Raw genomic sequence first — 22,171 nt, forward strand, 5'->3', positions numbered from 1 at the left:
ACGTGTGTGCTCACACCTCAGCACAGAGAAATTATCCATGACACAGAGAAAGGAAAGCTATAAATCTCAAATCACTGTTCATCTAGATTAAAGTCATTCAAGTTTTTTAAATGGTAGATAAATGCTCATAAATATTTGTGAGGGCTCTGTGATTCTTTTTTTCTAATTGTTCATAATATGAAGTGTCTGGCTATTGAGAAATTTAGATTTTTAACAGTGGTTCAAAGTAATAAAAAAATTTCAGTCAACTTTAGTCAACATAATATTTATTCAAAGATTAGTAAATGTAATGATACCAAACATATAAATACTTAAAAAAAAACTTGGTCTACATTCCATCCTGATTTACATCCTGAACATTAGTCATCAGCTTCAATTTCAGGAGTTTCATTAGAGTTTGTCCACATCATAGGATTCTGTAGGTAGCATGGAGCCCTCACAAGTTTCTATATGACTAATTCATAAGTCCAAGGGATAGGGCAGTTGCTTGAATTTGAGGTTGGAAGTGTAAAAATGTCAGTCAAAGAAACTTACAGCATTGTTCATACTCATCAAAAATCTGAAACTACCGAGAAATTTTTGTTTCCAAAATGTAGTTCTACCGACCTTCAAAAATTAAATAGTGCTGTTGACATTAAAAAAATGGGTGTTCTGCCTAGTGTTTATTTAATCACATGTCTAATTGAAGTAAGGTATTTGAACTTCCTTGAACAATCACCAATACTCTTTTCTAAATCAGTGTGTTCTAGACCAGTGTATTCAAATATTTTATCATATATGTAAGAATAGTTATAGCTTACTTGTGAACTAACTCGGTGGAAAAAAATAGTTTACATCTCTACAAAGCACTATGATGGAGTCAAACAGGCCACACTTGGTCATCATGTTTCAATATTTCTCAATCTAACGTGATCAGTTGGAATGGCTCTCACTAACCTCAAAAATGCCTGCATTTATGCTCTTACATTTACAAAGTTCAGCCCTAATACTACCTGACCTCTACGTTGCACTAGGCACTAAAGAATATTCCTTCTTTTTAAACAGTCTCTTAGTTTTTATAGCACTTACATGGTTTATCTCCTCTCTTTTAATCTGTTAAACTACAAGACCAAAAGTAAAACACGCAAACAAATAAAATCAAGAGACAACTGTTTTCAGACATTGGATAACAGGAAGCAAAGGACTGTGACTTTTGAGAGAAGGAAAACAAATGAGCTTGAACACAAAGGCTGTGTCTAGGCTGCAACCCAGAGAGGGAAAACTCATATAAAGTCCAATACTATAGCTGAGTTGAGAAACAGAGTAGAGTCTGGAGAAGCTGAGACAGTTAGAATTTATGGAGGGCAAATAACATATGTGTCCAAAAAGGAAGAAGTCACACAGAGAGAGAATTCTAGAGATATGCAGAGGGTTCCCTTGAGTCTTTGGCTGAGTACTGATATGTGCATACATGGATTGAAATTCTACAATTGGGGAAAAAGCACTGGAAAGCCACAGGGTGAAAAACTCCTAGGGCTCATAGAAAGCTTAATAATTCATATTCCCAACAGCCAGAGTGAATAAATAGTAATGCACTGGATAGTGTTCTCAAAGTACTTGACCTCTTAGTAGTAAGGCTAAATGATTCCGGGATTAAAGGCTGCTCTGGACCTTCCCTAATAAAACTTAAAAGCAAGCCTCAAATGATCAGTGAGTAACCTGATTGTCAGGATAAAGTTTAAAACTCTGTAAAGGAATAGAACAAAATCTAAGATGCAACAATAAAAATGTACAATATCTGGCATCTAAATAAAAATCAGCAGGCATGCAAAGAAGCAAGAAAATATAATTCCTAACTAGGAAAATAATCAATCACAATAGGCATAATGTTGAAATAAAACAAATGATGGAATTAGCAGAAAACTTCTTTACAAAAACCAGTATTTATGAATGTTATAAACAAATTTTATCAAGGATAAATGAAAAATGGTGGATATAAGGAGGAGAGAAATGAAAGATATAAAAAGATCCAAAAGGAAATTTTAAAGATGAAAAAGATAATATTTGAAATGAAAAAATACTAGCAACTGAATTAACAGATCTGATATCACAAGAAAAAGAAAACAAGAATTTGAACAGCTAACAACAGAAATTATACAAATGAAGAGTATAGAAAATAGAAGAATGAACGAATAAACAAAATTTCAGTGAGCTGTGGAAAAATAAAGTGGTCCAACACACACATAATGGGTTCCAGAAGAAGACAATGTGGTTGAAGAACAAAAAATATTCAAAGATATAATGGATGAAAAATTTCCAACTTTGATGAAAACTGAAACCCCACAAATCCAACACGTCCAACTAAGACATGAGAAATAAATATAAGAAAATCACAAAAAGACAGCATTATTAAATTGCTGAAAAACAGGATTTAGGATTATATATCCAGAAACAGTATCTTTGAAAAATGAAATGAAAATAGAGATCTTTATAATAAAAATCAAAAGAATCATTGTAAGCAGACCTGAAATATCAGAAATAACAACCATATTTAGGAAAGTAGTTAAATTATTACAGTTGCAGTTAATGGATGAGGAAAAATGTTATGAAATAGAAGTGTGGCTGTACCAAAGCAGTCAAGTGCACTAGAATTGATACTTCTATAGAAAAACAGAAAATAATTTTTCCCCCTTAGAAAAAAAAAATTGACAATTTAATCAAAATCTTATGATTATACTGCTGTATATATAGCACACAGAAGTAAAATATATGACAATAACATAAAGATAAAAAAGAAAATTAGAGGTTTACTCTTGTAAGGTTCTTATGCTAAATTGCTAAATAAATAAATAACCCTAATTATTGCCCCTGCCAAAAAAAACTTTAAAAAATATATTCTATAAAACTACCAACTGGTAAAAAAGATAGAATAGCTATATGAATATCAGAAAAGAGTGCACTTCAGAACAAGGACTATTACCCTGGATAAACAGGTACATTTTGTAATGATAAAGGCAACTTTTCCAAAAGAATAATCCTACATGAGTAGACACCTAATATCACTGCTCCAAAATACATGAGTTAAACCCTGGGAGAACTGAAAGAAGAAACAGATCACAAGTATAGCTCAGCACCCTCAGTTATTAAAAGAATATGCAGACATAAAAATCATGAAGGATAATTGACTTTTATAGAAGATTTTATCCAATGCCAGAATATACTTTATTTTCAAGGCTACATGTTAATAAATGAAAATGGACACAATTCTGAGACATAAAACCAAGCTCTATATATTCACAAGGACTAATATAATACAAATTATGTTCTCAGACCAATACGGAATGAAACTAGACAACAGTAACAGAAAGATATCTCGAAAACTCTTAAATATTTGGAAATTAAACAATACACTTCTAAACAATCAATGGATCAAAATAAAATAAATAAGAATATTTTAAACAATGAAAATTGAATCACAACATACCAAAATGTGTGGGAAGCAATAAAAATAGTGCCTGGAAGGAAATTTATAATATTAAGTGCTCATAGCAGTGAAAAAGATAGATCTCAAGTCAATTATCTAAGTTTTTACCTTAAGGAACATGGAACACAAGAGCAAATTAACTTCAAAGTAAGCAAAAGGAAGGAAAGTTAAACCTTTTAAAAACATTCCTCCATTCAGTTCATTTAATATACATTACCAAGTTTATTAAATTGTTCAGTTTATTCCTATAATATTCTTTTAATGTCTATAGGATCTATACATATGTCCCTTTTATGTGATTTTATTTGTTTCGTCTCTCTTTTTTTCTTGATTAATCTTAGAGTATTATCAACTTCATTAATCATTCTGAAGAACCAGTTTTGGGCTTCACTGACTTTTCTGGAGTATTTTTGTTTTCTGTTTCATTGATTATGCAAACTCTTTCAGAAATTATGAGGTGGGAATACTTCCTAATCTCTTTCATGAGGCTAGCAATACCCCAATACAAAAACTGGAAAATAATACTACCAAAAATATAAACCAGTGTTCCTTATAAACATAGATCCAAAAACCATTAACAAAATTCTAGCAAGCATAATCCAAAATAATTTAAAAAGAATAATTCCCTGTGATCAAGCAAGATTTATCTGAGGATTACAAAGTTGGATCAACATTTGAAAATCAATAAATATGATTCACCATGTTAACAGCTTAAAAAGAAAAATCATATGATCATCTCAATAGATGCAGAAAATGCACTTGACAAAGTTGAGCACACATTCCCGATAAAACTTCTCAGCAACCTAGGAACATGAGAAACATCCCCAAGCTGATAAAGAGCAACTATAAATAAAATATAGCTAATATCAATCTTACTTATGTTTTAATTAAAGACAATGCTTTCTACTTAACATAAGGAATGAGGCAAAGAGGTTTGCTCCAACCTCTTCTAGTTAACAGCTGACTGCATAGGTCAAGAAAATGAAATAAAAATTATATGGATTGGAGAGGAGGAAGTAGAACTCAATTTGCAGATGACACTATGGTCTACACAGAAAATCCTAGAACTAATACGCTTAGCAAAACTACAGTGTGGAAGGCTCCTGTATAAAAATAATTGTTCTTTCTATTCTAGCAACAAACAGCTGGAAACAGAAATGGAACAAATAGTAGCATTTGCATAAAAAATATGAAATACTTAATGATAACTTTAACAAAGCATACGCAAGTCTTGCATACCAAAAACTATAAAACATCACTGAGAAAAATTATAAAAACTTAACTAAATGGAAAGTTATGCCATGTTCATACATTGGAAGATCTGATGTTCTTAAAATGCCGGTTTTCCTCCAAATTGGCCTACAGATTTAATGCAATCCCAATCAGATCTTAGCAGGCTTTTTGATAAAGAAATTGAGAAGCTAAGTTGTCAATTCATATAATGATTTAAATTTGCAATTGAAAATGCAATGAATTTAATGTAGTCAAATGCTACTGGAAATGAAGAGCAAGGTTGGAAAGCTTACAGCACCTAATTTCACAGCTTTCTAGAAAGCTCGTGTTCAAGACAGTGTGGTATTAGCATAAGGATAGGCATAAATCAGTGCAACAGACTAGAGTCTAGAAATGTGTGGGCACACACATGGCCAGTTTATCTTGGCAAAGGGCTCAAAGCATCTCAATGGGGGAGAAAGATAACCTTTTCAACAACTGGTGTTGGATACATTGGATATCCAGAAAAAAGTGAATTTTGAACATTACTTCACACTATATATAAAAATTAATACTGAAAATAGAACATGGACCTAAAATTTAGACATAAAACTGTGAAGCCTCTTGAAGAAAACACAGGGGAAATATCTTTAGACCTTAACTTAAGTAAACATACAGTTCTCAGAACATAAAAAGCATGAACCATGGAAGAAAAAGATAATAAACCAGTCTTTATAAAAATTAGATAAAGATATTGTAGGGGAAGTAAAAAGTAAGCCATACACTGGAAGGAAACAGTTGCAGAACTAGATTTATTAAAGAACTATTATCCAGGATATATAAAGAATTCTTACAACTTATTACTAAGAAAACAAACAACCCAAAATAAAAATGGGCAATGGATTTGAATAGACACTTCACCCAAAAAGATATCTGAATGATAAATAAATAAAATTGTTTTCAATGTCATCGGACATTAAAGAAATGCAAATATATGAATACAAACCTAACTGAATGCTTAAAATTATAAAGACTTAGAATCCTGAGTATTGGAAAGGATGCAGTGTTCTTGGGAAGTGAAACAAAAACATATCTACATATATACTTTTAATTTCTACATTAATAGTTCCAGCAAAATTATTCATAATAGGTCCAAACTGGAAGTGATGCAAATGTCCATCAAATGGTAAATGAATTAGCAAGTCATAGTATATCACACAATGGAAAATTATTAAACACTTAAAAAGAACAAACTACTGATATATGCAACAGTACAGATGAACTACAAATGGATTATACTAACTAGAGGAAGCCAGACTAAAAATAATCCCCAAAAACCGACAAATAAAAAACCCTCTAAACAACAACATGGAGTATAATTGTATTCATAAAAAGCACAAACCATGGAAGAAGATAATAAACTAGGCTTTATAAAATTAGATAAAGGTATTGTAGGAGAAGTACAAAGTAAGCCATATACTGGGAGAAAATATGGATATGAACTGCAGAAATGGCAAATGTGTATATGAACTTGTAGAAATGGCAAATGTGTATATGAACTTGTAGAATGGCAAAACTACAGTGATTGAAAAAGAGTAGTTTCTTGACACTGTTTTGTAGGGTAGGGGGTAAGTAGAATGCAGTGGAGCACAAGTGGTGGTTATACAACTCTAATCATTGATCAAAACTCGTCACTTTAAGTAAGTGAACTGTCTATCACTAACGTCTCGCAAAAAGCTGACAAAAACCCTGAATTTATTACCTTTCCTTTTTGAACTTGCATCTCCTCCTATAATCCCTCTAACAGTAAATGACACCATCGCCTACTCTGCTGTAAAGTAAAACTTGGCAGTCCTCCTTAAGCCTTCTCTTTCCTATCCCCTAAACAGATGAGTTCACCAGGCCATACCAGTATGAAAGTTCTATAACTTAGCCTGCCCCCTAAATGCTAAATGTTCGTGAATGATCACTGACTAGATCCAAACTTCTGTCACCTCTAACCAATATTTCTGCAACAGCCTTGCAAGTAACCTTCTACCCTGATGCTATATAGATTTCTCTAAATGTGAGTGTGGGCATGCTACTTTCTATGGTCCACTCATGGGAAAAAAATGGGGATTTCGTGTAAGGTAAAGGTTGTTTATATGACTCTTCAGAATCCTCTCAATTACTTCCTGAAAACTGAGACCTAGGTATAATTCGGGGGAAATTCCTATACATTTTTGGCAAATTCCTTTAATTAGTTCCTAATTTCCTTGTACTTTGTAGGTAAATTTTATTGTGTGTAGGTATGAAGTTACAGATGTTTCTGATTTTATTACAGAGCTTTCTGTTCTTTTTCCTTTTGTTTCCTAAGTGTCATGGATGAAGCTGCATAAATGTGTACATACTTTACCATCTTTCCTGCAAGTAAAATGTAAGATACTGATCAATACGTGCAATCACTCTATAGCGATAGTTCTATATTGTTTTATAATATAACATTGGCTTTTGAAATCCTTGACTACAGAGCCCTACCAAAATAGAAATCCCTAAAAGACATTATCAGATGAAATAAGCAATCTTCTCACCTTACAACCAGTTGTAATGCTGTGGCCCCAGTTATTAGGTGCACATCTAGAACATTTCTCTCCAATGGTATTGGGAGGGCAGATGCATCGACCAGTCGTTGGGTCACAATTATTACCCAGATGGGAACAGTCACAAGCTTCACAGGTGAAAGGATAAAAAAAAAAGTTAAAATTTGACATAAAGTGTTGAGTTTTATATTTGTGGGTTTTTTTGTGTGTGATTTGTGTTATTTTCCATACTATGGTTAAAGATTCTCGAAAATAAAAACTCATTCTTTTTTATATCATAGTACAGTGTATTTCAGAAGGGTTGTTCAATAAAGATATACTGAATTTCATTTAAAATTTTAAAAGGTAAAACATTTTTAGCTTTTCAACTAAGGATAAAGAGAACTGATGTATCAGATTCCCTGTTAACTGTATTACCTTATATTTAGATACCATCAAGGTTAGAATATTGTTTCTATATTTATCTCAAGTTCATAACTAATTTTTCTGTGCTGTATAGATTAATATTTCATTCCTGTAGATGACTCAGATTTGCGATAAAACCAATGAGCTTAATAAGCTTCCTAAATTCAGTATATCATGTATTTAGTTATAAATGACACTCATTCAGTTTTGCAAATATTTTATAATAGTTGAATCACAGAAATATATATATAATATATAAAATATATATATAATACATATATATATATATAAAGGTTGTTTTTTAAATTTAAGTATAGTAAGTTTACAATGTTGTGTCAATTTCTGGTGTACAATGTAATGTTTCAGCCATATATATATATATATATATATATATATATATATATATATATATATATTCTTTTTCATAGTCTTTGGTTACTACAATATGTTGAATATTGCTTCCTGTGCTATACAGTAGAAACTTGTTTATCTATTTTATATATAGTAGTTAGTATCTGTAAATCTCAAACTTCCAATTTATCCCTTCCCATCCCTTTCCCCTCTGGTAATCGTAAGTTTGTTTTCTACGTCTGTGGGTCTGTTTCTAGTTTGTAAATAAGTTCATTTGTGTATTTTAAAAAGATATTTTTTTGAGTTTCATTTACCATCTGCCTTATTTCTTTTCAATGGATTTTGGTTTTTAGCTATGATACAATATATGAAGAGTACAAACATCCTTATTCATTGTACTTCCTTAAAGAATGCAAAAATAAGATTTGAAGAAAGTAAAAAAAAAGATTTGAGAAGACCTTCAAAGCCATCCAAGACAAGGAATGTATGCGACTTATTAGCTGTAGTTGACTCAGTTGCTGAGTATATTTTAGCAGCATTTCAAATAAAAAAGGGAAAGAGGAAAATACCATCAAACACTCAGATTCAAATAGGAGACTAATGTTATAAGAAAATTTTTAATTAGTTATATGACGATTAAATCTTTTTAAAAAATACATTTAGGCTATTTGGTTAAGTTCACCTTTTAAGGGATCACAATCATCATTGCTTATAGAATTACATCCCAGCTGTGAAAAATGTTTAGCACAATATTTGACATAAACACCAAATAAATGTTAGCCATTGTTTTCATTATTATCATTGGTAATTTTAAGCCAAAGGATTTATTTTATATACACCATTTATTAAGAAGATAAATTGTTCACATTATGTTTAAATTTATGTGCTAAAAATTATCTTGGAACAGTCATTACTTGCAAACAGAAATTCTCTAATTAGTTACTCAATGGAATCATAACACTGACTAGGAAGAAGACTTGAGTAACTAGCTAGTTTTCCCTGCCAAAATGAAATGCTTAGCACAACTGATAATACTCATAAAGAAATGGGATGATAATAATAAACACTCACTTAGCACTTAAGTCCCAGGCATTACTCTAAGTATATTACAGCCATTAACTCAACTAATTCTTACAAAAACCCACTGAGGTAGATACTATTATTTTCTTGACTTAATAGATGAATTTTGCAGAGGGACAGTGAGACAAAGACACTCAGTAAAGATCACATAACTAGTTGCTGGTGGAGTCACTAAACAAATCCAAGCTCTTTGTGGGAGTCATGCTCTCAACCATAATGCTATCCTGCCTGTTTTGTACTTTGTTTCTGTTCTGCTTCTCTGGGTTAGAATGCTACTTAGTCTGCATTTCTAAAATGTTCCCACCATTTAATAATCTTAAATAATGTTTTTGTTATTTATAATTTCTGGTAGTGGATAGATCTGAATGTATAGTACTTTCTCATCAATTCATATGAAGTGAAAATGTTAGTGAGAGTTGGATTTAAAAAACCAAAATATATTTTAAAATGCAGCTGCAAAATTTTTAATATATACAATATTGGCATGGAGACCTTCATAGATTCTTAGAAGATCTACAATTATAACATTCAGAATAACTTATAATGGCTTCATTTATATAAAAACCGTATATCAAAAGTGGTTGAGACTATCTGAAAGGCACTGGTTTTTAAAATAAGTTTAAATATTATTCTTGCCACTTCTCACATAAATTTGCTGCAGTAGTCAATAATAACGTCTTAATCTTGCTGTCTATTTATTCTGGTGCTGAGAGTGTGGGAGTATCATCAATGTTGAATTAGTGAGTTTAGTAAACAAGGGTAACATTCAATCTAGTGGCCGCTGGAATAGGGGTCAATTCCAAATTAGTGACTATAAGTTAAGTCAAATGTTCAATCTTTACTTTCATCTGTAGCATGCTAATTTCTATTTTCTTAATTCAGGATTTTGTAGGAAGACTGTGGCTGGACATGAGAACACTGCTTGAGGGAATCATGGCTAGAAACCCCTGCTTGCATTTTCCCATGAACTAGCAAGTATCTAGAGCCAATCTATTTCTCTCAGAAAATCACAGTTTTCAAGGCACCTGGCAGTAGATGAAAACATATATATTTTTTGGTACCAGAAAAAGATATTAAGTTCCCTGATCCTTGTACCAATTTTGCAATAGGAAAAGGAAAAGTTGAACTGTATTAGCTTGGGACTAAAGTTTAAACTGAGGTAACACTGGCACCAGAAAAACTGAACATCTGACATTCAAGCTGCAGTAGCCTTTTGAATGAATGACTGAACAGAGGTCACAGATAGGGAGGGAGACAGCAGAACTGGGGTCTGCTGATGGGTTTTTATAGAGTACTTGCAAACACAGTTATTTACAGGGCAATGTTTCAAATTGTGATGTATTTCATGTAGTCTATTTAAAATAAATACATATTACATGTTAGATTAAATACTTTTTGTATCATACGCTTGTTGCCAAGGTGCATTTCCTTCCATCTCCAGGAACCCTATATAACAAGCTGTTATGGACGCCTAAACACCAAAACCAGATAATGAATGCGTAGGGCTTACTCTTATTTACAGACCTGTGCATCCTCCTTCTTGGAAGTTGAAATAGCCGTGAGCACAGCGGTCACATTTCTTTCCTGTTACTCCAGGTTGGCACCAACATTGACCACTCTCTTCACAGTCGAATGATTTAGACCCAAAGGAGTTGCAGTTGCAGGGAACACACCCCGTTGCTGATTGGATGCCAAAGGTTTCAGGCTGGCACAGAAAAGGTAGGAGAAAAATTACATTTAAATCAATAATTCACAATGGAACAAGATGCACAGTAAGATCAGGCGGGAAAAGAGGAGCCTGTGGGTTATCAAGGTGCTTCAGTGACGACAATTGGGTTGTCATTTAATCTAACAGGCCTTTTCTACAGTGTCTACGAGAAAAGTTCACTTTGAAATTTCTTTGAGATTACTGGCAGAACTAGGGCACTATCATTCAGTCTTATTATTCTCACCAGCCTTGCCCTATACTTCCCAAGATTCTAATGGCAGTGTGTACGTAAGCTAGGATGGCATTTCTATTTAATTAAAATTTTTTCATGCTTCATTCTTAATAATCCAAATCGATTATTTTCAGATCTCATTAAGTTCTTTTACTTGGTAAAAATGTTTTCAGTATTATTGGCCAGCAGCCTAAAGTTAAATCATTTTTCCTCTAAATATTTGATCTAATTTTTTTGTCATACATCCATAACTACTTCTATCGGGCTCACATTGTAAATATAACTCTTAGCTTATGCCTATACTGACAAAATAATTGGTTTGACTAACATTTAGTTTCTTGGGTTTCAACCTAACAACCAAAATTGACTTGTGAGAGCACATATCAAAGTACCAGATTAGGTAGATGAAGGAGAACTTTTATTCTCTGATGAGTTATTCATATGCACATATCTTATCTATTTGTAAGAAATAACCTTCCATGGTCATGCATTACTGGCCTTGGCTGACTTTCTGGAAATACATGTTATCAGACCTAGAGTGAATATGTTAGAAAATGCTGATGGATTAAAAATCAGTCCTGCTAGAAAAATGAAAAGCACATATCCTACTTAAAGTATGTCAGGGCTGTCTTTTAAACAAGTCTGTCACATTATTATGATATTTTAATCTGGAAAATTAGCCTCAGTAATTACTTCTTTGTAAAACTAATTCCTATTTTGGAAAATTAGACTTAATAATTACTTCTTGGTAAAAATAAATCTTGCTATTTAATGTGAGCCACCCAAAGAGAAATGAATAAGCCCCATTATGCATTTTTGCCATTATTTTTAACAGTATCAAAAATAAGTCCTGGAAAACAAAATCACACTGAAAATTAGTCTTTTTAAATGACTGTAGCTAAGAATAGTTTTGTTTTTCAAATGTAAATGGGTTGATTAAGTTTGATAATCATTTTAATCTTTATATTTACTGTTGACTTTATTTTTATTTCTAGTTAATTTTGATTTCACTATATAATTGAAGAAGAAGGTGTGCATCACTTCTAATAAATGACCTAACGCTTGCTTTTGAAATTAAATTTAGTTATAAGAAAAAAAATAAAACATCGTATTTTTATTCCTAAAAACCAATTCAATATACAATTCTAAATACCCAGCCTAGAAAAATAATCAGAAATTGGGAAAATGGCTAAAGTACAAACATACCCATTATGATATTATTTATTATAGTGAGTAACTGTAGAGGCAGTTAAATGTTCAATGTTACAGAAAAAGTTGAATAAATTAAATTATGATACATTCATGTTATGAAATGATATGCAATCATTAAACTCCTGTTTTTGAAGCAGTTTTAACGATATGAATATGCTTAGCATATAACATTAAGTAAAATCTCAATAAGCAGTATACAAAATTATATTTATACTACAATTCTAATTACATACCCATAAAGACACACATACCACCCAGACACACACAAATAGGAACATATATGCACAGAAAGAAGACCAGAACATTATATACTAAAGCATTTTTTAAGTAGTATTGTGCATTTGTCCTTATATCCTAAATTTTCTGATTTAGTATTTGAATCATAGAGATAGCAGTTTCCATTCACCTTTATTTCCTAAATTTGCCTCACTTAGCATATCTGTAAATCTATATATACCTTTAGTGGTTAAATCAATAAAATATTAAATGAACTTCCAAATCATTACTTATTTTAAAAATTCCACAGCTGATTATGTAAAGAATTATGTAAGAAGTAATGTCTTTACCACACTTTTCAAATATTTAACTAATGCAGTTTTAAAGCCTAAGTTACACCAAAACAAATTCTACAAGAATCCAGTGATAAAATGTTAATAAATTTGTGTTCAGAAATTTATTTCACAGATTAGGCAAAGCCCTGTAGTAAACAATTTTAAGGAACAAACATTCTTATTAATTGAGATTAACAAAGTAAAACATACATGGAAGGAAGTGCCTGCTCAGTCTCAGTGGTAAGGTTTTACTCTCATTTGGGGTAATAATAAAAACTAGCACATGTTATGCTTGCTGTGTGCCTGACACTGTTCTAAAGTCTTTACAAATATGAATTCATTTAAATTCTCAAGACATCCTGGAAGTTAGTTATTACAATATTTTACAGAGTGGTGAAACTGAGGCACAGAAAGGTCAAGTAATTGTGGAGTCAGGATTCCAAAACAGCCAGCCTGGCTTCAGAGTCTGTGCTCTTAACTCTCACATATACTGCCTCACAGGAGAAATGGTCTCAGGACAAAACAGCACTCCATACATAAGCGCTGTAGGATACGTAAGAAAAGGACATGAATCAGGGTTAAAATTCTGCCAAATTTTTATTTTGGAGACACATTGATCCGTTACTGTCCCTTTCTTTTACTTTAAATGTATGCATTTATTTCTGAAAAACATACTCTCTTTTAAAGATGTCTTCACTGAATAACAATAGTAATAATAACAGTAATAACACTCAACATTTACTAAGAACTCTGCAGATGGATGTCTTCTGAGTTGTTCTCGTGACAACTCAGAAACAGCCATGGAGGTGCCTGGACTGGTCCCTGCAGTGGGAGTGTCTCTGATTAATAAGCCCAGCTTGCTTCAACTCTTTTGGATCCACTCAGGGAGCTCAGAGCAAGTCACACTTCTCCTAGTCAATGACCGGTGCACTGAAGTACCAAAATCTTCCTGCTCAATTCAGGAATCCCCTAATGGGCAAACTTTACTTGGGCATTTCCCCTTGACCTGGCCAAGAATTTCAGATTTGGGCAGAATGCACCCAATGAGGCTTTTCTACCCAATATTTCCTTCCCTCTCTCCTTTCACATGCTCAGACCTGCATTTTAGCCAAAGGCTCCCTGAATACTATGCTCTCTCCCCAGCCATCCTTCACTGGAGTATCCCCCCGTACATTTTTTGGCATTTCCTCCTTGGAGGATCCAAGAAAACATAAACCCTATGAAGTAGGTCCTATTACAGATAAAGAAGCTGAATTACAGAAAGATTTCAGAAACCGTTTTACAGTTTACATGAAGCAATGGAGCTGGGATTTGACCTGAGGCAGTTTGATATCAAAAGTAGTTTTCTTACTGACATCAAAATGTCAATAAACAGCCAAGAAATAAAATCATACTTGTTTTCTTCTGCCTTTCCTCTTCCTCTCTTCTTCTCCTTCTTCTTCTATTCATTCTTCCTCTTCCTCTCCTTCTCCTTCTCCTCTCCCCCTCCCTCCTCCTCTCCCCCTCCCTCCTCCTTCTTTCTTTTACTTCTTCCTCTTCCTCTTCTCCTCCTCTTCCTTCTCCATATCCTTCTTTTATCCCTTACTCTTAATTCTCCCAGAAGCTCTGAGTCTACACTAGCAAGTCCCGTTTTCTGGGTACTCTGTAACTTGGCCTTGAACCTATTGTTTCCTCCTCCCTCCTCTCTTTCTTTCCCTCCTTTTCTCTTATTAACTTCCTTCCTCCCAGCATTTGTTTTGTTTTGCCCTATGAGAAGGAGGACCAAACTTTTGTAGTAGAAGACATGCTACTTTACTTTGTATATGTTGTACATTTATAGTGTGTTGAAAATTTATAGTGTGCTTGTTGTTTGTTGTATACATGAGCAAAATTATGATGTGGAAATGTAACAAAATCATAAATATGAGGAAATGTCAGCCTGGGCTTGATTTTCTTGGGCAAGTCACTTTCTTTGCTAGATTTCCCTTCATTTTTTCATTCATTTGTTCCCTTCATTTGCTCCAAATAATGCCTGAGGTTCCTTCCACTTCTAAGATTATAGGTTCCTACAAACAAATTTCTCCTTGTTTTCTACGAATCTGTGATCATTTGAAACGTTTATGAACCTATGAACTTGAATATACTTTTAAAAACATACTGACAGCTGTCTTTACAAGGCAAGACTTCAGCCAGGAATTGCCTAGTTTTCACACTTGCAATTTGCACACTTAGCGACCATTATTTGGTAAGACACCATCAGGGCAGGCCAGCAGCAGCACGCGGAACACAGCATGCCGAAGCACAAGCCATGCAGCGCCTCTGGGATTACCGGGGCCACAGGCCGATGGGCTCCCCGAGGACATCCGCCGGAGCTGCTGAAGCCCCACCTCTGGGGGGACCCCAGCACCCACTGTGCTCTCTGGGGCTGCTGCTCCTGTCGGTGCACCTGCCTGCTGAGGTTGCATCGTTTCCCTACGAAGCCTGATTTACAGACACATCTTCCTGTAATATCACACTGCGGTGTCACAGAGCCAACGGGATTGCAGCCACATAACACACAGAATTGCTTCTCAGGGTCCCACCTCATAGTGGGCTTTAAAAACCAATAGAAAAACAGAAGAAAAAAAGAGCATATAATGTTATTCAAGAGATAGAAGCAAATGATATTTTCAAGCTTCCTACAGAAAGGCCAGTTTGACATCTGAGAAGTGCTTGATTCTGCTTAACAGTGTCTATCACCCCAAAATTACATATTTATGTGAAAGAGAGTGCAAATCCATGCAGTCTCATGGAGGAATGTCAAGGTGCTCACCAAGCTGAAGGCAGGGCAATACGTTCAGGAACAGAGAGCAACATATTTTGATTTGTGTTTCATTGTAACAAAATGGTGTCTAAAAAATACTATGATTTGCTGCTCTACTGAAAGCTTGTGTTGAATAGAATGCTCTCCAGATCTTTTAAATGATGGAACTAGAACAAAGTGTTTGATAAAAGCAAAGGGTGAGACATTTCATTTTGCCAAAAACATAGAAACAAAGAGTCCTTGACTCTCCACAGACTGAGGTTAAATTTGTATGTTGTTTCAGAAATATCTGAATTACAGTAAATATTACACAAACTCACTACCAAGAAAACACAGGTTGAGGTCACATGATAGTTTATGGCAAATTTTGTTCTATTTTGAAGAAAACATTTCAATGATCACAGTGATTTTACGTGTAGAATTAGATAATCCTGAACCCATCATTCAATATACTCAGGTGTATGTCACTGAAAGCCAATGAAAAGGTTGAAGAAAGAAGTGATTCATCGATTAGCTCCTGCTTCTTACCTTGCACTCATCACACCGCCGTCCCTGCACGTTAGGTTTGCACTCACACTGCCCTGTCCGGGCATGGCAAATTTCAGAGAAGGAGCCGTTGGTGTTACAGTGACAGGCTGCAAAGAGAAGAGAGATCTGTGGTTGGGAAAAATGTTCTAACAGTCTTAACAGGCTTGTTAAATAATAATGGCCTCCAGATGGTAATTGTACCACAAAGTTTTAGAATAGAATGTTTTCTGATTGATAGGTTTTCTGTTAGGCATTATAGCATTTGATCTTTACAACTCTACAAGCTGTAGAAAGGATTTCTGTAAAGCTGCAGCACAGTTCCTGGCACATCATATGCTCTGAAAATATTAATGCCACCATTATTACTCCAATTTTGAGAATGAAGATGCTAAAATTCAAAGTAGCCATAACTCAAATAAGGCCATGTGATTAGCAGGTGAAACAGCTGAGTCCAGAACCTCAGTCCCCTGACTTCAGGTAAAATGTTCTTTCCATCACTCCTCCAGCTGTTCTGCTTCTCCATAGGTACACTGGGGTGACATTAAACATTTTATAGTCTCATTACAAGTAATGCATACTGACTCTGGAGCTGAAATAATATTGAGAAATTATCAAAATTAATAGTATGCATGGCATAATATTAATGCCACTATTAATGATGCAAAATTAATTAATTTTTTCAATGTAATGATTATTTACTATGTGCCAGTTTTTGTACTAAGCTCAAAAAATGAGCTTGAGATAAAATACGCATATATACACATATACATAAATCTTTGAGATTAGAAAATTATGTAAGGCAAAAGCAGTAAGTAGACATTTTTCCAAAGAGGACATCAAAGTGGCTGACAGGCACACAAAAAGATGTTCAGCACCATTAATCATCAGGGAAATGCAAATCAAAACCACAATGAGATATCACCTCACACCTGTAGAATGACTAGCATCAAGAAGACAAGAGACAACAGGTGCTGGTGAGGATGTGGTGAAAAGGGAACCTTATGTACACTGTTGGTGGGGATGTAAATTGGTCCAATCGCTATGAAGAACAATATGCAGGTTCCTCAAAAAATTAAAAATAGATCTACCATATAATCCAGCAATCTCACATCTGGATATATACCCAAAGGAAATGAAAACAGTATTTCGAAGAGATATATGCATTCCCCTGTTTATTGCAGTATTATTCACAATAGCCAGGATATGGAAACAACCTAAATGCTCATCAGTGGGTGAGTGGATAAAAAGATGTGGTGTATATACACAGTGAAAGATTATTTAGCTATGAGAAAGGAGGATACCCTGCCATCTGCAATGACATGGAAGGACCTTGAGCACATTATGCTAAGTGAGATAAGTCAAACAGAGAAAGACAAGTACTGATACCACTTACTTATACATGGAATCTAAAAAAGTCAAACTCATAAAAAGCACAGAGTAAAATGGTGGTTACTATGGGATGAGGGGATAAAATTGATGTTGTTTAAGGGTACAAACTTCAACAAGTAGTAAATAAGCCATAGCGATCTAATGCACAGTATAGTGAATATTGACAATAATATTGTACCATAATTATATGGTAGGATAAATAACACTACAATGGCAACCGCATTACCATATATACATGTATAAAAGTAACATGTTTTTACACCTTAAATTTATAAAATGTTGTACGTCAAACATATTCAATAAAATGTATATAAGATAAAAACTTTTTTCAAGTGTATTAAGAGAATAGCATTATAATTTTTAAAAATCATTTTTATTTTACCATTTATACTGTCTCTAAATATAGAAAATGTATCTGGTTTCAGTAATCTTTTGTCATTTCTGTGTTATGCAGTTGTCCAATGTTATCTGGGAACATATAATAAATCAGTCTAAAAATTAAGCAGCTTTTTCACAAAAAGAACAGTAATGAATGGTTCACTCTGTACTCTACAAGTGTATTTTTTATAGTACATATAATTGCATTGATACCACAATAAAAATGTGAGGGGGAGATGACATGGGAATTGAGACTATTCACAGATGGTTTTGGTAAATTTTGTACACTATTTCATGTCTCTGAATATTTTGATTTAAGCACAACTTATAAAAAATTATAAATACCTACTCCACGAGCCTATGCTATTTTTCTGTTCATTTGGCTAGGGGTTGTATTTAGTTTTACTGTTTCCTAAAAATTGCTTGATTTTTCTTCCAGCAGTGTGGCCTTCAGTGTCTGCTAACTTGATACTAGTTGGGAGGCCCCTGAGGAACTGACCCCAGTCAGTTATCTTTAGGTAATAGCTTAAAGAGAGAGAGTCTATAGCTGGTATGTGAGAAAAGGTGGAAGAAAATATTTTCCTTAAATACTCCTTTCATTTGGATACTAGAATTGTTGTATATACTTTTAGTTTCTTTATACAAGTTTCTTATATACATACATTATAAATCAATTTTTAAAATCTCAAAAAATCTAGAATTTAAAAGCCACTTTTTCTTAGAGTAAGGAATACCAGATTATATGCCATAAAATCTTCTTAAAATAATAAAAAACAATATAGAACTTTAATTGGTATTTAAAAATGAAATATATGACACAAACAATATAGATAAATTCAAAAGGCAAAATACATTTTTTATAGTAGTATGCTTTTCAGGAACAGATCTAGAGGCAACTAAATTAATAGTTTACTGTGAATTTTCTTTTCTTTAGGGTTTACTAACTCTGCATAGAAGATCCACTGTATCTATGAAATATCATAAAATGGACAGTAAATAAGTTTCTGATATTTTTATATGCTAAAGAGCATTATAAACATAATCATGTCCCAATGTTCATAGCAGCATTATTTACAATAGCCAAGATAGAGAAACAATCTAAATGTCCACCAATAGATGACTGGATAAAGAAGTTGTGATGTATTTTTACAATGGAATACTATTCAGCCATAAAAAGAATAACATAATGTCATTTGCAGCAACACAGATGGACATGGAGATTGTCATTCTAAGTGAACTAAGCCAGAAAGAGAAAGAAAAATACCATAAGTATCACTTATATGTGGAATCTTAAAAAAAAAAAAAAAAGGCAAACAAACTTATTTACAAACAAGAAAAAGATTCACAGACATAGAAAACAAAGGGGGAAGGGGGTGGGAAGGGATAAATTGGGAGTTTGAAATTTGCAAATACTAATATGCATAAAATATATAAACAAGTTCATACTGTATAGTACTGGGAACTATATTAAATATCTTGTAGTAACTTAACTTTTGCTGAAAAAGAATCTGAAAATGAATGTATATATGTTCATGTATGATTGAAGCATTGTGCTGTACACCAGAAATTGACACAACATTGTAAACTGACTATATTCCAATAAAAATATATATACAAAAAAACATAATCATGTCTATACCTCATGGCAAGTGATATAAAAATTGGTGATGGTTCAAAAGTGTCTTTATACTAAATTCTTCTATGTGTTCTTAAGACTTCATGCTACAGATCCTGAATTTACCACAATAAAAAAATAGTTGAACTGTCTCCTCAATTTTATGGAGAGGGTTTTTGGAAGATAGTAAACAAGGTCATTCAACGAGTAACACAGCCCTAAAACTAGTGAGGTGTGGATACTCATACAGGCTAAGAGCATCTCCACAAAAGGAGCTACTGAGCTACTAGGTGTGAGCAGCCCAGGCCCCAGGCAGCTCCCGGGATGCTCTCATATGCTAGATTCTTTAATCCCCACAGAAAACTATGACCCTTTATGTAAATGAGGAAACCGAATCTCAGTGAAGTCAAATGTCCTGCCCAAGCTCACGCAGCTAGAAAGTGTAGATCCTAGATGATGTGTTTGAATGGGAAAATTTCTTATGCTTCCTGTGATTTTACACAGATGCCACAAATCCACGGTGTTTAAACGTGCTTCTAAGCCTCCTAGAAATACTGCTTTAAAAAAATTGACAATTTATGGGTGATATTAATAGTTGCTGACTATTCCAGAGACGGATTTGTTTTTGACTCAACAAACTGTCATTTTTAAATGAGAAAAAGTTGGCACGCATCTTCCAAACCTGTGAGGAGAAGGACACATTTCTTATTGAAATTGGGGGCCCTATCAGGTCTTTGGTGTTTAGGGAAGACAATAACAGGCACTACATTCCTAGTGGTTTCCATAATTTTGCAGATCTTGGGACTCAACTGAATAATTAGAAGAGTCTCATCTTAGATAATGAAATCAGCAGACGTGAACCTGCTCTGCCTAAAGATTATAACAGCAGGTGAAGTTGATGGCAGTGTCCAGTGCTAACGTGGACTAACATGGATTCTCACTCCATTTGATTCTCCACGAGATCACCCTTGCGTATTACATTATCACTAATATAGAGCATTTATAAATTCTATGCAACTCTAAATAACACAGCTAAGGAGATGACAGTTAGGGTGGGAATGTAACTAATATGGATGAAGCCCTACAATAGCTAGTCTTGTGGAAAGAAAACACAGAAGTAGCATTCTATGAACAGTCCTAAGGTGATAGTTAATCTCTCAAACAATCACAAATGCCAGTGTGTTAGAATATTGGCCGATTTTTACACCTATTATGAAATGCAAGAATATGAAGTTTACATATGAAAGCATAACAGGTTAACACCTACTGACAGGTACAAATGGAATAATGGGGGCGGATAAATTTATTTCAAGAAGATGATTGGAACTGAGATAAACAATAAGGATAAATAGGGCCTACCCAATTTTCAAATTCTTCTTACCTGTCATAGACGTAGATTTATTTAAAAATCTTCATTTCACATGTAAACGGAAATATGTGTATCATTTGAAAAACAATGACACCTCAACAGTGCAGCAGTTTTGAAAGGATTTAATCTCAGCACAAAGAAATCTACCTGAATATTCAGACTCTGTGGATGGGCTGTGCAGCTACCTTACGTGTATTACACATAATTTCCTACTCTCCAATCCCCACTCAAGCACTCATCAGCTCCTTGAGGTGCAATACATCAATTCTGTCAGGGGCATCAATAGTTCAGGACTTACGCTGACAGTTCTTTGCATCAGCTGCGTCTCCAAAATATCCATCAGCACAAAGCTCACAGTACCGGCCCGTTATACCTGGCTTACATATCAGACAGGAGCCAGACAAGCTGTCACAGCTGCCAGGAACGGAGAAGTCAAGGTTGTCATTGCATTGGCACGGCTGACACGATTCTCCAGGTACAGAAGGTTGTCCAAAATAGCCTTCTGCACACCTAGGGTGAAAAATTTCATCAGTGAATATTTGGGAGGAACTCATGAAACCCACTGGGGGCTATGTTTATATATTTTTTTCATTTTACCCCTCTCACAGGATACGTTTTCCCTTTAAGTGCTCCTTTTCTCAAGTGCAAGGTGATTTAAAAAAATGTTTCCTGTTACTGCAGTGTAGATACAAGATGAAATCCTGCCAGCCCCACTAGTAATTAGATTTCAGCCAGAAAAAAAAAAATCTTGTCACTGGCACTGAAGATGAGACCAAAGCATAATAAGAAATCTGCTGCTGGCACTCTGGAGGAATCCAGGTCCATGTTGGAAAGCCTTTGTAGTACAACACATCATATGTATCTACTCCAATTGGTTGTTTTCTGTGCAAATATGTAGGTTCACATTTTTTGTTGTTGTTACAGCAAGAGCTTATTATGAGGAAACAGGCTCACAAGGAAATTCAGTAGTGAGAATTCAGAATTTATTACAGAGAAAATAGAAAGATTCTCATTATTTGTGTGGGGGCTGTGAGTATCTCTGAAAGAATAACAGGCTTTTATGTGTTTGCATATCCATACAGAGGCAGATGTCCACTGAAGAATCTTTGCTGAGAAGCAGGCATGCCTGCACGTTATGGTAACATGTCGTAAGGTGATGCTTAATTGTGCCCACAACTCTTATTAACAAACTCTAGGTTTTTTTTTTAAGACTAAATACTATTTTACGTATTATTGGAAAAAATGAAAGCTCATTTCTTTATGAGGCATAGGAGAGTTTTTTTAAATTATAGTATCAAATTTCCCTTTAACCACATG

General features: G+C 34.0%; 1 protein-coding gene across 1 annotated transcript in view; it reads right to left on the reverse strand.

Moving 5' to 3' along the window:
• LAMA2 (laminin subunit alpha 2) overlaps positions 1-22,171 on the reverse strand; it is a 520,519-nt gene that overhangs the window by 183,263 nt on the left and 315,085 nt on the right. Inside the window, exons 19-22 of the mRNA XM_031456303.2 lie at positions 21,153-21,364; positions 16,104-16,210; positions 10,615-10,795; positions 7,246-7,382 (exon numbers count right to left, since the gene is read on the reverse strand). Of these exons, the coding sequence (XP_031312163.2) occupies positions 7,246-7,382; positions 10,615-10,795; positions 16,104-16,210; positions 21,153-21,364 (637 nt within the window). The remainder of the gene's footprint in view (positions 1-7,245; positions 7,383-10,614; positions 10,796-16,103; positions 16,211-21,152; positions 21,365-22,171) is intronic.

Source organism: Camelus dromedarius, chromosome 6, assembly GCF_036321535.1.
Source record: "Camelus dromedarius isolate mCamDro1 chromosome 6, mCamDro1.pat, whole genome shotgun sequence".
Taxonomy (NCBI): domain Eukaryota; kingdom Metazoa; phylum Chordata; class Mammalia; order Artiodactyla; family Camelidae; genus Camelus; species Camelus dromedarius.